General features: G+C 44.7%; 1 protein-coding gene across 2 annotated transcripts in view; it reads right to left on the bottom strand.

Moving 5' to 3' along the window:
• Positions 1–14,449, bottom strand: part of IARS (isoleucyl-tRNA synthetase) — a 600,554-nt gene that overhangs the window by 379,843 nt on the left and 206,262 nt on the right. For both annotated transcript variants that reach the window (XM_029600767.1, XM_029600766.1), the window contains exon 16: positions 8,194–8,388. In XM_029600767.1, coding sequence (XP_029456627.1) covers positions 8,194–8,388 — 195 coding nt within the window. The remainder of the gene's footprint in view (positions 1–8,193; positions 8,389–14,449) is intronic.

The following is a 14,449-nucleotide window of genomic DNA, read 5'->3' as shown; positions in this document are numbered from 1 at the left end:
GCTGACAAGGGGGGTGGGGTGGTTATCATGGACCGTATCAATTATAGATCCGAGGTTTGCCGTCAATTGAATGATTCTACATTTTACTTGCCTTTACAGTCTGATCCTACAGATATATTGAAAAACGATATTTCGATCTTAGTGCAAGATGCATTAACCAATCGGTACATCACTCAACGAGAGGCGCATTTTCTTACTGCTCCGTTTCCCATTGTTCCTGTTTTCTACGTATTGCCCAAAATTCATAAATCCTTAGTAAATCCACCGGGACGTCCGATCGTATCTGGGATTGGATCGGTACTGGAACCCCTTTCTAAATTTGTGGACATCTTCTTGAGACCTACAGTTCCGCACATTAAATCATTTGTTCGTGACTCAGCCCATCTTATCACTTTGTTAAATGATTTACAGGTTCCAGCTTCATGCTTGCTAGTTACGTTGGATATTACCTCACTTTATTCCAATATCCCCCAACAAGAAGCACTAACGATTATTGAGGCCGTCCTCAGTAAACGGCCCGCACCCCACCGAGTCCCTACAACATTTCTGATGCAACTTACCACTCTAGCACTTACTAAAAATTATTTCCGCTTTGAGAACCAGTTTTATCAACAAATCAAAGGTACTGCGATGGGGGCCACGATGGCCCCCAGTCTAGCGTGCTTGTACGTGGCCCACTTTGAGGAAACTCACATCTACCCTTCCCCCTGGCAAGAGTTTATACATGCATGGTTTCGGTACATTGACGACGTTCTGCTGATTTGGTTAGGGACTGAGGTTCAGTTTTTCATGTTTTTAGACTGGCTGAATCACTGTAATCCACATCTTCAGTTTAGCTTCAATCCACATCACTCTCTAATTTCATTTCTAGATATGCTTATTATGATAGATAATGGTTCCTTTACGACGTCAATTTACAGGAAAGACACTGACCGCAACACTATCCTTAAATTCGATAGTTGCCATCCGAGAATCCTTAAGACCAATATCCCTACAGGTCAGTTCCTCCGTTTACGGAGGCTCTGCTCCTCTAGGGTTGAATATATGGATAAAGCTAAGGAGATGTTGCTCCGGTTTAGACAGAGGGGGTACCCTTCAAAAATTTTGAAACGTGCCTATAAAAGAGCTTTAAATGTTAATCGAGACCTTCTGTTTTTGCCAACACAGAAAGATACAGATAAAATGGTTAATTGTATTTTACCTTTTTCTCTTTTGAGTCAATGCATCGCATCGATAGTTCGAAAACATTGGTCAGCCTTGTCATTTTCAAACCTGTTTCAAAGCTCTTTACGTTTTACATACCGTAGAGGCAGGAATCTTAGAGACATCCTAACTCACTCGGACTTCTCACAGAGTACACGGAAATTTACACAGGGTGAACATACCCCATGTGGGACCTGTTCCGTCTGTAAACACACCTCTCGGATGTCCAATTTTATTGACCCTACCTCTGGTAAGTTGTTCACGCTTTTTGATTTTTCTGATTGCAGTTCCACAGGTGTAATTTATGTTATTCGTTGCCCCTGTGATAAGCTATATATTGGAAAGACTAATAGACAAAATCAGGACTAGAATTATAGAGCACCGCTCAAACATAAAACATTCACGTACGTTAGCCCCCCTGGTGGATCATTGGATAGCCTCATCCCACACAATCTCTGATTTATTCTTCTTTGTATTAGAAGTGATTTCTCCCCTTCCTAGAGGGGGTGATTTTGACACTTATTTGATCCGTTGTGAACAACGGTGGATTCATCGGTTAAACACTGTTGTTCCAGCAGGACTTAAAGAAATTGAATGGGTCCATTTTATCTGACTGTTTATCTGCTCGTTGATTGGACAAAGAATTCTGTGTTCGGATTGGTGGAGGGATAGCCTCAGCTGATTGGTCTGTGAATGCTTTTGGCGCCTTTTCATTTGTTTAAAGCTCCATGTTTAATGACATACAACGCGCTCCCTGTCACTCGTCTTTGTACATTTCAACTTGGTAAGTAAATGTGAATATTTTATTCCTTTGGATTTATGTACGGCATTGGCATGCATTCTCTGACACAGTCCTATTTTTTACTTTCTGTTTACAGAATATATTTAAAGCCCTGTGTGCGTCCCCCCCCGATGCAGCCCTTGGCGAAACACGGGTCCGTGTCGGGGGACCCTTTGGTTTAAGACTATGTTGATATATACAGTGGAGTTGCCACTATAAGTAATAAAATTATTCTTGGATTTACAAACTGCTTTGGAATTCTTGGGACTGTGGAACCTTTACTTAGCACTCACCCCTGGTGTGTATATAAAACTGTACATAAAACTCAAATAAATAATTTGTAATTATGGGACTATTAGAATTATTTACTTATCTCTGCTATCCTTTATACTACAAAATATTTCTGAGGATCCCAATTATTTAATTATGTACATAAAAACCCAACTAAACTAAGGAAAACTGACATGGTCAGGCAGGCTGAATACTAGTATTTCTCCAGCAGGAGCAGTACAGGGCTCTGCAGAAGAGCAGGGCAAGACATTCTGCCTGTCCAGCCTCTTCCTCCTTGGCCCAGGGTCAGGACTGTCCAGCAATCAGGCAAGGTCAGAGCATAAGCAGAGGTTGGGGCTTGTGAGATCAAAGGCAAGGTCCACACAGTGAGTCAGCAATGAAGATCAATCAGAGGATGTCTGACTGGGAAGGCAAGGCAAAAGCAGGATAGGGGAACAAGGCTGGATAGTGAAGCAAGGCTGGGGCAGGGCAGGAGCACAGAGAGACACGAATGAAACTGGGTAAAACACTGGCTAAACTGTAATAGGGGTACATGACAGGGTCAGGCTAGCTAGGAGGCCTAGACAAGGTAGAGGAGAGCCACTGGGAGGCCCACAGGAACAGGAGGGCCACCGAGACTAGCACAGGGAACCAGATAGGCAAGGAACATTGGAACAAACTCAAAACAAGAAGGCCTAAACTGGCCACATTGGAACATGGACAAGGCAAAAATATACAGATGGGTTAGGCCACTGGGAGACCTAGACCCACTGGCAAGAAGGGCCACTGGGAGACCCATGGGAAGCAGGAGGTCCACAGGGAATTCCAGACAGGGCAGAAACAGAAGAACAGGGCAAGGTATACACAGATACAGGCCAAGGAACTAAGGCAAGACAAGGCAGGACGGGCAAAAGACAAGGAGGGCCTCTTGGATGCCTAGACAAGAACTAGGGAACAAACAATCAGAATAGGTCCGGACACAAAGGCCCAAATGGCCACACTGGGAGCAAGGCAAGGAGGCTGCTAAGGCCACATGGAAACAAGACAAGGTTGGCGGAAACAAGGAGCCAATGTGACTCAATGACGCCCCAAGGAATCTATAAGGGTGGTTCTTATAGGGATGGCCTTGCTGCATAATGCAGCCCTTCAAGGAAGCAGCTAGAGCATGGCAGAATGTGGCCCAGTGAGGGCCCTTGCTGGTGAGGCAGCTACCTAGCAGTGAAATTTGTGACAAAAAATGTTTTGTCCTGCTACTTTGTGGAATATCCAAAGCAGGAAGATTCCTATGACAAGAATGTAAAGTGCACGCAAAGAATTAAAAACTTGAAAGGATATCAATGCCTTACTAACCAAGGATAGTCTCTAGACCAGTGGTTTTCAACCTGGAGTCCACAAACCATCATAGGGATGCAAGCAAGTTTAACTCCAGAAGAGTGAAGGCAGGGCCCCTTGCTCCTACAGAAACTTCAAACCACATTGCTGCAGGCTGGGAAAGGGAAAAGCAAAAGCCCTTAGAAGCCTCTCAAACCTCACTACTGCATGTGCAGTGAAGAAGGGGAAGAGAAGGACCAATCACAGCCCTCAAAAACGGAATTGTACTGCTGCACATGGCGGGGGGGGGGGTGGTGATATGTGGGGGTCAACTGCCACAAACTGAGGAAAGCAGGAAGATTTTAATGGTGAAGACCATTTCCTGTCACTGCCACATGCTCTGCCACTGCCTCACTATCCTGACAAACAGGCCGATACAGTAAAGCGCGGCCGTGGTTACCCTGTTTTTAACCCGCTTTGTACGCACATTTTGGATGCGTATGTCTAACCCGCGATTCAGTATCCGGTTTTACGCGTCCTTACCGCTTACTGAAATCGACGCGTATCCCTTTCCGCCCGCTGCATGTATATATGTTAATGATCGGATTAGCTATTCCCTCCGATACAGTAACGTGCGCCCAGATTATCGCCTTTTTAACCAGCTATTTTGCCGCGTCTTTAACCTGCAAATTTACCGCCTACCCTGACCCTGGCGTTAGTGTGGTGAACTTAGCCGCCCAGTCCCAAACCAACCCAATCCACAGAAAAAAATGCTTCTCGCACAAGGGGGGGGAAAAAAGTAACCCAACCTGGCACCACTGCGCTTAACTTCAGAGTACTTTGGTTCCGTAGGGAAGAACGGACACAGTTTCCGGTGCTCCTCTGGCCTACTCGTGGGTCTGGGCTCCTTGTCACCACTGACTTGCAGTGAGAGCATGAGATCCTGTATCAGGCCCTATCCCTACACAACCTACGCCGTGACCTCGGACATCCAGCCGGGCGCTCAGGTCACGGCATGCGTTCATGCACCTTCCCGTTGCCTTGAGCTCCCAACTTGGACGTCCAGGCAGGCGCTCAAGGCAGCGGGAAGGTGCTTGAACGCACGCCGCACCCTGAGCGCCCGGGCTGGATGTCCGAGGTCACGGCGTAGGTTGTGTAGGGATAGGGCCTGATACAGGAGCTTGCTTCAATGCTGACAGATGTTCATGGGCCTTCCCCCTGCCTTGAGCGCCCAACTTGGACGTCCAGGCAGGCGCTCAAGGCAGCGGGAAGGTGCTTGAATGCACGCCGCGACCTGAGCGCCCACCTGGATGTCCGAGGTCACGGCGTGCATTCATGCACCTTCCAGTTGCCTTGAGCGCCCGCCTGGACGTCCAAGTTGGGCGCTCAAGACAGCGGGAAGGTGCATGAACGCACGCCGCGCCCTGACCGGCTACGACAGTGGCAGCAAGCCCAGCAGCAACCGGTACAGCGGCATCGGCATGGGCTTCGACCAGCAGCACATCGGCCCTCGCTCCAGCTACTCGGACTCGCGCTACAAGTCCCCGGGTGACCCTGAGGCTGACTGCGCCAGCCCACGCTCCAGCCTATGCAGTCAGTCCCTGGAACTGGAGAAGGAGCTAGTGCTGCACATGAAGAAAGAGTATTTTGGTGAGTAACTAGTGTGTGGTACTTGCTTCAATGCCGACAGATGTTCATGGGCCTTCCCCCTGCCTTGAGCGCCCAGGCTAGATGTCCAAGCTGTGACCTCGGACTTCCGGCTTGGACGTCCAGCCGGGCGCTCAAGGCAGCGGGGTCTGTAGGAGAACCATCCACTTTCCTGGTGGAATGACATTTCAAATGACATTTGAAATGACAGGTACCAGCGCACCTAGGATACTGTATAGGCGCTGTATACCGCTCTATACAGTAAAATGGATTGCGCACGCCTACCGTTTCATGGACGCACTTTGGATGCCGCTTGCATTTGCATCTCATTTGAATACTGTATAGGGTGGTATGTGAACCAAATTGTGCGCGCGGCAAACGAGGGTACGCCCGGCACTGCCGCACTCTTTCTTACGCGTCCTTACTGTATCGGCCTAAAAGGGAATAAAGCTGCAGCAAAAAAAGTGAATAGAAATGGCTGAAAGAAAGAAAATAGAGAAGAGGACAGAAGTTGGTAAGAGGGTAACGAGGAGAGAAGGAATAAGATAGGCATGAAGGAAGAAAAGGAGGACAAGGAGGGAGAAAGGAACTCATGATTGACCTAGTTAAGGGGAATGAGAATGAATGGAAGCCTATCAAGGAAGAGAAGGATAGGAACCCCAAGAATCATTTATGTAACCCACTCCAAACATTGAAGGGTGTGGGCAAGAAGTACTTTTTAAATAAATAAATACATCATGCTAGACCAGAGGTAGGGAGAGAAAACTGTCAAGGATTAAGAGGGAGGGAATAGAAGGCCATCATGATCCAGGAGGGCACAATGGACAGAGGGATTAAGGAAGAGGGATTAAGGAAGAGGGAAGAAGAGGGAAGAAGGGAGGACTGTCAGGTGAAGCTATGATATTAAACACAAGTTATTTAGGAGGAATCAGACATGGCAATCTCATAAGCCTTTTTCCTTTTGAAAAAAAAAAAAGGCTGAAAAGGGGGTCAGTTTTCAGGGAGAGTAATTTTCAAGAGTGTTTATATGTGTATGCATCTGTTTATACACGTAAAAAAAGCCCTTTAAAAATGGCCACTCCCACCACTGAGGGTAAAAGTACCTGCTCTGTGAAGGGCATGTATGCTTTTACATGCAGGGGAAAAAAGGAGCAGGAATAGGTTGTGAGAGAGAAAGCATGTGCAGAGTTATGGTAATTAAGAAAGCAAGTGCAAAGAAAGCAGGTATACAGTACCCTATCCCCCTGCGGACCTAAGTTTTCAAAGGGAAATTATGCACGGAGTTTCCCATTGAAAAGAAGCTTGCAGGCCTACAGGTACCAGTTCTAATTCTCTGCCTGCTCACCCCTGCAACCTTTTGAACTGCAACAAATTGCTTCCTTTTCCCTATTGCAGCTGGTGTGGAAGGTGAAGGGTACTGTTGGATCTGACCTGCTATCATAAGGGCAATTTTTAAATAGCTTTGGAAATTGCCCTCCCTCTGTATTTAGTTTAGATCAGTAAACATTACTTAAATTTTAGATGATATGAATTATTCTGGAATACACAGCATTATTTCTTAAGTTATGACAAGCAAAATTAAAGAGAAGCATGAGGGGGTCCATTAGATTTTTAAAAGCTGAAAAGGGGTCCATGTTCTGATGTGTGCAGCAGCTTAACATGGAGACTTTGGCTCAGGACTTTGGCTCACTCAGCTTACCCCAGAATCCTTTGCTGTCTGACTTAACTGAAACTGCTGGCATACAGTGAACTTAAACTGACCTGTGTGTGAATGGCTACTTGGAGACCTCTGGAATACATTTAGGCTCTGCAAAGCCTATGCTCAAAGGTCATGAGGTTATCGATGGCACATGGCTGAGGCCACATTCCAAGCTTTGTTCTCACAGATTCCTATCTCGACTGAAAGAGGCCAGTTAAACTGAATATCCCCCTGAGGTCAAGACTGTGATCAAAGGCCTGGAACGAGTGACAGAACAAAGACCTACTACAATGATTGATATATTGACAGGACAAAGAACTAACAGAAGATTGACAGTACTCAATAGGCACGTGGGCCCTTCTTAGACCTAATTGGATCTTAAGGTGGGAGGCGGTATCAGGGGAAGCTTAGATAAAGTTTGTCTGATTTGACAGGACACACGTGGTACCTGATACTTTATGCAGTCCCATCAGGGATCATTGAATGTTCTTATCTATAAAGACTCAGCACTGACTAACAAACGCTGAGACATGCAGGGAGAACCCTTACCAAACAATGGGCTCCCACTCTATGTCTCCCAGGGGTCTAATATGATTGGCTTTTAATATTAAATAAACTTAAATTGGTTTGTATTAAAGTTCGATCTCTGAGTATTATTGAAACAGCTAATGGCACAAAAAAATTAATAAAACAGTTCCCAAAAAGGTTGGGAGCCCCCACTTTAGACTGCTGCTCCAAGTACAGATTTTGAGCAATAAAAAGTTCCAATTGATGCAGAATAATCGAGCATATTGTAAATGCGAGATGCACCAACATTGTCATCTAGCACATGAAAACAAATAAATAAAAAATAGCCGGGCTTGATCTGAGAATTAATTTAAAAAAAGATTACATTGTGAAGCTTTTAAACACTAATAAAATTTTAAAAAGTTCTCTATGAAATTTGAGGCAGGTCTATTCTTAAGTAAAGTGTCACCACAATGGTCACTTCTATCTCCATGAACTGAACCATCTTATGTTATATATTAAGAAATATTTCTGACACTGAATCTGTCTCACAGTTGTGCAGGCAATGGTGACTAAAATCATCAGTTTGGTGATATTACTTAGTCAATGAAAACCTACTGCTTAATTAAAGCTGTTTGCCAATAACCCTCAAAAATGGTAGTGGCACAAAATTTTGTCAAACTACCATTTTGTATCATTTTAATTTAAATAAATGAAGATTAGACATATATGTAGCCAAGGAGAGATACAAAATACTTGTAATGCAGGAAATTACCATCCTCTGGTCTGGTCAATGCCTTCAGCAATAAAATCAGCAGGGAAGGAGTCTTCAAACTCTCTCTTATTTTCAAAGGGATAATGAACCTGTGCATATGGCATGCTCCCACTCTCAAACCAACAATCAAAGACTTCAGGCACTCGATGCAACAACCCCTTTCCACAGCGGGATGGAATTGTCAGGTGATCAATGCTGCAAAAGAAAAAACAAATTGGGAAACAGAAATCGAGTTTACAAAAATGTATCCATGTAACTCCATTCTGACTTCAACTGTAGCATTTCTAACTGGTCTGAAATATATTTAGGCTTACTGATGTTCCATACACATTAAAATATTGATTACAAACCAGATGATATACCATAAAATCTGCATCAATCAATGAAACACAGGCTATCTAATTTTATCTATGCATACACAATATGTTAGCACACTGAATGAAGAATTTCCTTCCAGTAATATGAACTTTTATTTTTCAAAAACATTTGATTACCCAATCCATATCACATGCAGAGTATGCTTTCTGTAATGCCAATTAAGAGAACAAGTCAGAATTAATTTCAATTTATATAACTGAGCACTGTAATTTTTTTCCTAGTAGAAACAGAAATTGTCTTGGCTGACTCCATCCCTTCTGCAGCACTATGATCACACCCCTTGCCTAACTGATGAAGGCTGGAGGGAGAAGGGAAGTGGCATCCACCCAGGGTCCAAGCATCAATTCTTTGGTCCCAGTCAAAAACACACCATTACACATACATAAAATCTCACAAATAAATCAAGAAAGAAACATGTTTTAATTCTGAAATGACCTTCTACATTCCTATTTTGTAATCTTTTAGTTACTGGATTCTAACAGTATTAGCCAGTGGTTGTTTTGATTTTTTTTGTTGTTTTTTTTGGAACACAGCAGCAAATGTATCAATAAACCAGTTCACATTAAAGTTTTATTTTCCTGGTTTCACTGCAAAACTATGAACTCTTCTTAAATCCAATTTCTCATGCAAGTTCACTCAGAATGACAAAGTAACTTAACCACGGTGGTCCCATAATAGAACACTATAAGTACTAGCTTCTTTCAGCTTCTGCTAGTCAGTCACAAAGTATGCAAAACATCCATAGCAATATGTAACATTTAGAAGATTCTTCTAGCTTCTCAGGCTCTAGTGTCTCATTTTAGGACTGAATAGAATACAAAGTAAATGTTAGTGGTTGTTTTAAATCTGCACTCATTCATACAAAACTGTCCAAAGTTGCACTGAAAACACTCTTATATAAAAAGACTGGATTATTTTCAGATGTGACAGAATATGATTTCTCAGCTGTGTCTCATCATACAATCTTTTCTGCTTCTTTGCCAACTGTGGAAAAATTCTAATGCCTTCTGCTACGGGATATGCTTCCTGAAGAATTATAGGCCACTGATCTCCAAGTTGTTAATATCAGCAATAAAAATTGCCTCCCATTCAAGAGAGATTTCCTTGGCTTGAAAAATAACGTCATCAGTACTTGAAAGAACTTTGTACCAGAAGCTAGCCAACAAAAGGCATGAAAATGAACTGGAGTACCTTTTCAGTGCTTTCAATTGTGATTGAGCTGTGTGGCAAGTGCAATTCAAGAACACATTCCACTACTTTCAGAATACCTGAGAGATGCTTTATGAATAGATAGTAGCAACTTATGTTTTCCAACCTATCTGACAGAGTGGAGTTAGCAGTATATCCAATCTGTTATAACCTTACACCTCACAGGGCTAGCACTGAACATCACAAAATCAAAAAAATGTTAGTGGTTCAGTACATGCTGCTGAGGCATTAATTCCTACAAGATTTAGTTAATGGGAAGCACACGGAGAATACACAGTAATTTTATTTTGGACATAATACAAATCTAAACACTATTTTCCCTGATATATTTGAGTCATTATTAAAACCTTGACCTATACCATCATCACGAGAAATGTTATGTCACTTCAAGATGGCATTGTGATTTAAAAATAAAGAGAAGTTAGCTGAAATACTAAGTTGATAAACTTAAGAAAGCAAATGTTGCTTACCTGTAACAGGTGTTCTCACAGGACAGCAGAATATTAGTTCTCACATATGAGTGACAACACAGGATGGAGCCCAATCGTGGAACACGTTTATCAAAGTTTCTAGAACTTTGACTGGCACCTACTGGGCATGCCCAGGATGGCACTAACCCTGCGACCAGCAGGGGTCCCCCTTCAGTCTTGTTTAAACGCTATAGTAAATGCCAAAAAATAAAATAAGAAAACGTAACAAACCCAACACCGAGGAGTGGCGGGCGGGTTTCGTGAGGACTACCATCCTGCTGTCCTGTGAGAACACCTGTTACAAATAAGCAATATCTGCTTTCTCACAGGACAAGCAGGATGGTAGTCCTCACATGTGGGTAAGTACCGAGCTGAGAATGTCCAAGTATGCACCAAATGTACCCAAAGACGTGCAACAGGCACAACAACTGGGGTGGAATTTAGTAGAGGGCATCATGAACCCTAACGGGCAGGCGGAAGGGTGTTGGTACATCAACTTGCAAAAAGGTTGCGCAAGTCAGATTGGCCGAAGATGGAATCTTGTCTTCCAGCCTTGTCTAAACAATAATGGGCTGGAAAGGTATGGAGAGAACTCCAGGTAGCAGCCCTCAAAATATCAGGAAGTGGCACCGAGCGTAGGTGCGCTACTGAAGTTGCCATGGCCCTGACAGAGTGTGCTTTAACACGGTCTTGGAATGCCTGCCTGCTGATAGCAAAAAAATATGTAGTCCGCTAACCAGGAGGAGAGAGTCTGCTTACCCACAGGTTGCCCTAATTTGATGGAATGGCAAGAGACAAACAATTGACTGCTTTTCCTGTGGGCAGCTGTACGGTCTAGATAGAATGCAAGAGCACGTTTAAAATCAAGGATATGCAGAGCCTGTTCTCCTGGATTGAAATGGGGCCTGGGAAAGAAGGTAGGTAGTATAATGGATTGATTAAGATGAAACTCCGATACTACCTTAGGCAAGAACTTAGGGTGAATGCCCGGTCGTGCAGACGTTTAGTGTAAGGCAGATAGGTAACTAGGGCCTGTAACTCACTAACTCTGCGTGCGGATGTGATCGCCAAAAGAAAAATCACTTTCCATGTGAGATAACGAAGATCACAGGATTGGAAAGGCTCGAATGGTGGTTTCATGAGCAGACCCAAAACCAGATTGAGGTCACAAGAAAGGGCCAGAGGGCGCAGGGGAGGCTTGAGGTGGAGCAAGCCCTTCAGAAATCGTGTTACAAGGGGTTGTACTGAAATCGGAACATCCCCAGCACATTTATGGAAGGCAGCTACCTCACTAACATGCATTCTGATGGAAGAAGTTTTAAGACCTGATTCTGACAAGTGCCAGAGATAGTCCAAAAACTTCGTGGTGGAACAGGTAAAGGGATCAAGTGATTGAACAGAACACCATTATTTAAATCTCTTCCATTTGTAAAGGTAAGATTTTCTCGTGGAAGGCTTTCGTGAAGCAATGAGGACACAGGAAACTGGCTCCGAAAGGTTGAGTGGCTGAAGAATCAACCTTTCAACATCCAGGCTGTCAGGGATAAGGCCTGAAGATTGGGGTGGTGCAAGCACCCGTCGTTCTGAGTGATCAGAAGTGGGTCCGTTCCCAAGGGAATGTGCCTGCGAATGAAGAGGTCCTGAAGAATCAGAAACCACACTTGGCATGGCCAGTGAGGTGCTATCATGGTTCCTTTCTCCTGACATAGCTTCACAAGAGTCTTTGAGAGAAGCGGAAGTGGAGGGAAGGCATATAAGAGAGAGAATGCATCTCTTGGGTGTGAGTGTTTGCTGCGAGTGAGAGAGGAAAAGTTCTCTACTTTGCGGTTTTGAGGTGACACAAAGAGGTCTATGCGGGGGTAACCCCAACATTGGAATATTGAGTCTGCGACAGTGAGGTTGAGGGACCACTCGTGCGGTTGAAAGATGTGACTCAGTTTGTCCGCCAACACATTTTCCACTACCGGCAAGTAGGTGGCCCTGTGATACCATCGCGTGGGAGAGGGCCTACGCCCATATCTGTGCCGCTTCCTGAGTTAGTAGGTAGGAGTCCGTCCCACCCTGTTTGTTGATGTACCACATGGCCACCTGGTTGTCCGTCTGAATCAGGATGACCTGGTTGAACAGGAGATCCTGAAATACCCTGAGGGCATATCTGATTGCTCGTAGCTCCAGGAAATTGATTTGGTGTTTGGCTTCCTCTGGAGACCAAGCTCCTTGGGACTGCAAATTGGCGACATGTGCTCCCCAGCCGAGGTTGGAAGCATCGGTGGTGAGAATTATTTGAGGGTCTGGAGCCTGGAAGGGTAGGCCTTGGAGGAGATTGATCTGATTTTTCCACCAGGCTAGAGACTGACGAAGTGGGTTGGTGATGTGGACAATGGTTGATAGTGGTTGGACGGATTGAGTCCACTGTGACCTTTAGAGTCCACTGCATGACTCTCATGGCCAAGCGGGCCATTTGAGTAACCTGTACTGAGGACGCCATGTGTCCCAGCAGGATGAAGAAGTGGCGTGCAGTCAAGCGGTGCTGAGACTGTAGCTGGTGTGCGAGAGAAATGAGAGCAAGAGCTCGCTGTTGAGGCAGAAATGCCTTTGCTTGAAAGGTGTCCAAGTCTGCCCCTATGAAGGACAAGGTTTGAGATGGGACCAAGCAGGATTTCGCATAGCTGACGAGAAATCCTAACGAAATCAGAGTGTGTAAGGTAAGATGCAGGGACGACAGAGCAACCTGCTGAGTGGGAGCCTTGATCAACCAATCGTCGAGATGGGGGTAGACGTGAACACCTTGAATCATAGAAACATAGAAATGAAGGCAGAAGAAGACCAAACGGCCCAACCAGTCTGCCCAGCAAGCTTCGCACTTTTTTTTCTCATACTTATCTGTTACTCTTGGCTCTTAGTAACCTTTTCGTTCTATTTCTCTTCCACCCCCACCCTTAATGTAGAAAGCAGTGTTGGAACTGCAGCTAAGTGAAATATCTAGCTTAATTAGTTAGGGGTAGTAACCGCCGCAATAAGCAAGCTACACCCATATTTGTTTACCCAGACTATATAATTCAGTCCTTGTCTATATATATATATATATATATATAGCCACTTTTCTTCGTTCCCTCCTGCAATTGAAGCAGAGAGTTATGCTGGATATGCATTGAAAATGAAATATCAGACTTTCTTCCCTGCCGTTGAAGCAATGCTGGATATGCGTGAAGTATCAGTCTTTCTCCCCTGCCGTTGAAGCAGAGAGCTATGCTGGATATGCATTGAAAGTGAAGTATCAGGCTTATTTGGATTGGGGTAGTAACCGCCGTAACAAGCATGCTACTCCCCGCTTTTTTGTGAATGCAAATCCTTTTTTCCACATTTCCTCTTGCCGTTGAAGCTTAGAGCAATGTTGGAGTCGCATTGAATAAGGGTATTATCTCCAGGTAGTAGCTGTCATTCCCACGAGTCACCCACTCTTCATTCATGTCCTCTAGACTGAGTCCTGAGGAAGGCAGCTACTACTACAAGACACGGTGAAGACTCGTGGTACAGATGCCAGGCCGAACAGTAGCACTCGGTATTGATAGTGCTTGGAGCCTACCAGAAATCTCAGAAATCTGCGATGAGATGGAGTTATCGCAATGTGTGTACACGCGTCCTGGAGGTCTAGAGAGCAGAGCCAGTCTCTTCTTTGCAGAAGAGGAAGGAGGAAACCCAAGGTTACCATCTTGAACTTTTCTCGCTGGAGGTACTTGTTGAGGGCACGTAGGTCCAGAATTGGATGAACGCCGCCTGACTTTTTGGGGATTAGAAAGTACAGGGAATAGAATCCTAGGCCTTGTTGGGAGTAGGGAACTGGTCCTATTGCTCTGGACTGGAAGAGGAGGGAAACCTCCTGTTCCAGGAATGGTGAGTGGTCGGATGTTCTCCATGTCAGCAGAGTTGGGGAATCCGGTGGGATGGAGAGAAAGTTCAGGTGATAACCCTGAGAGATTATGGCAAGGACCCACTGGTCTGAGGTGATTGTGTGCCATCTGTTGTTGAAATGGCACAATCGACCCCCCCACTGGTATCTGAGGCAGTGGAAGCTGGCTGCTGCTCTCTATGCAGGAGTCAAAAGCCAGAAGCAGGGCCCGGCTGAGGAGCTGGTTGTGGCTTTTGTTTCCGAGATTGACGAGACTGGGCTTTCTGGAAAGGTCTCTTGGAAATACTTC

This window comes from Rhinatrema bivittatum, chromosome 4 (assembly GCF_901001135.1).
Source record: "Rhinatrema bivittatum chromosome 4, aRhiBiv1.1, whole genome shotgun sequence".
NCBI classification, from domain to species: domain Eukaryota; kingdom Metazoa; phylum Chordata; class Amphibia; order Gymnophiona; family Rhinatrematidae; genus Rhinatrema; species Rhinatrema bivittatum.
This window is presented reverse-complemented; position numbering and strand designations above follow the sequence as displayed.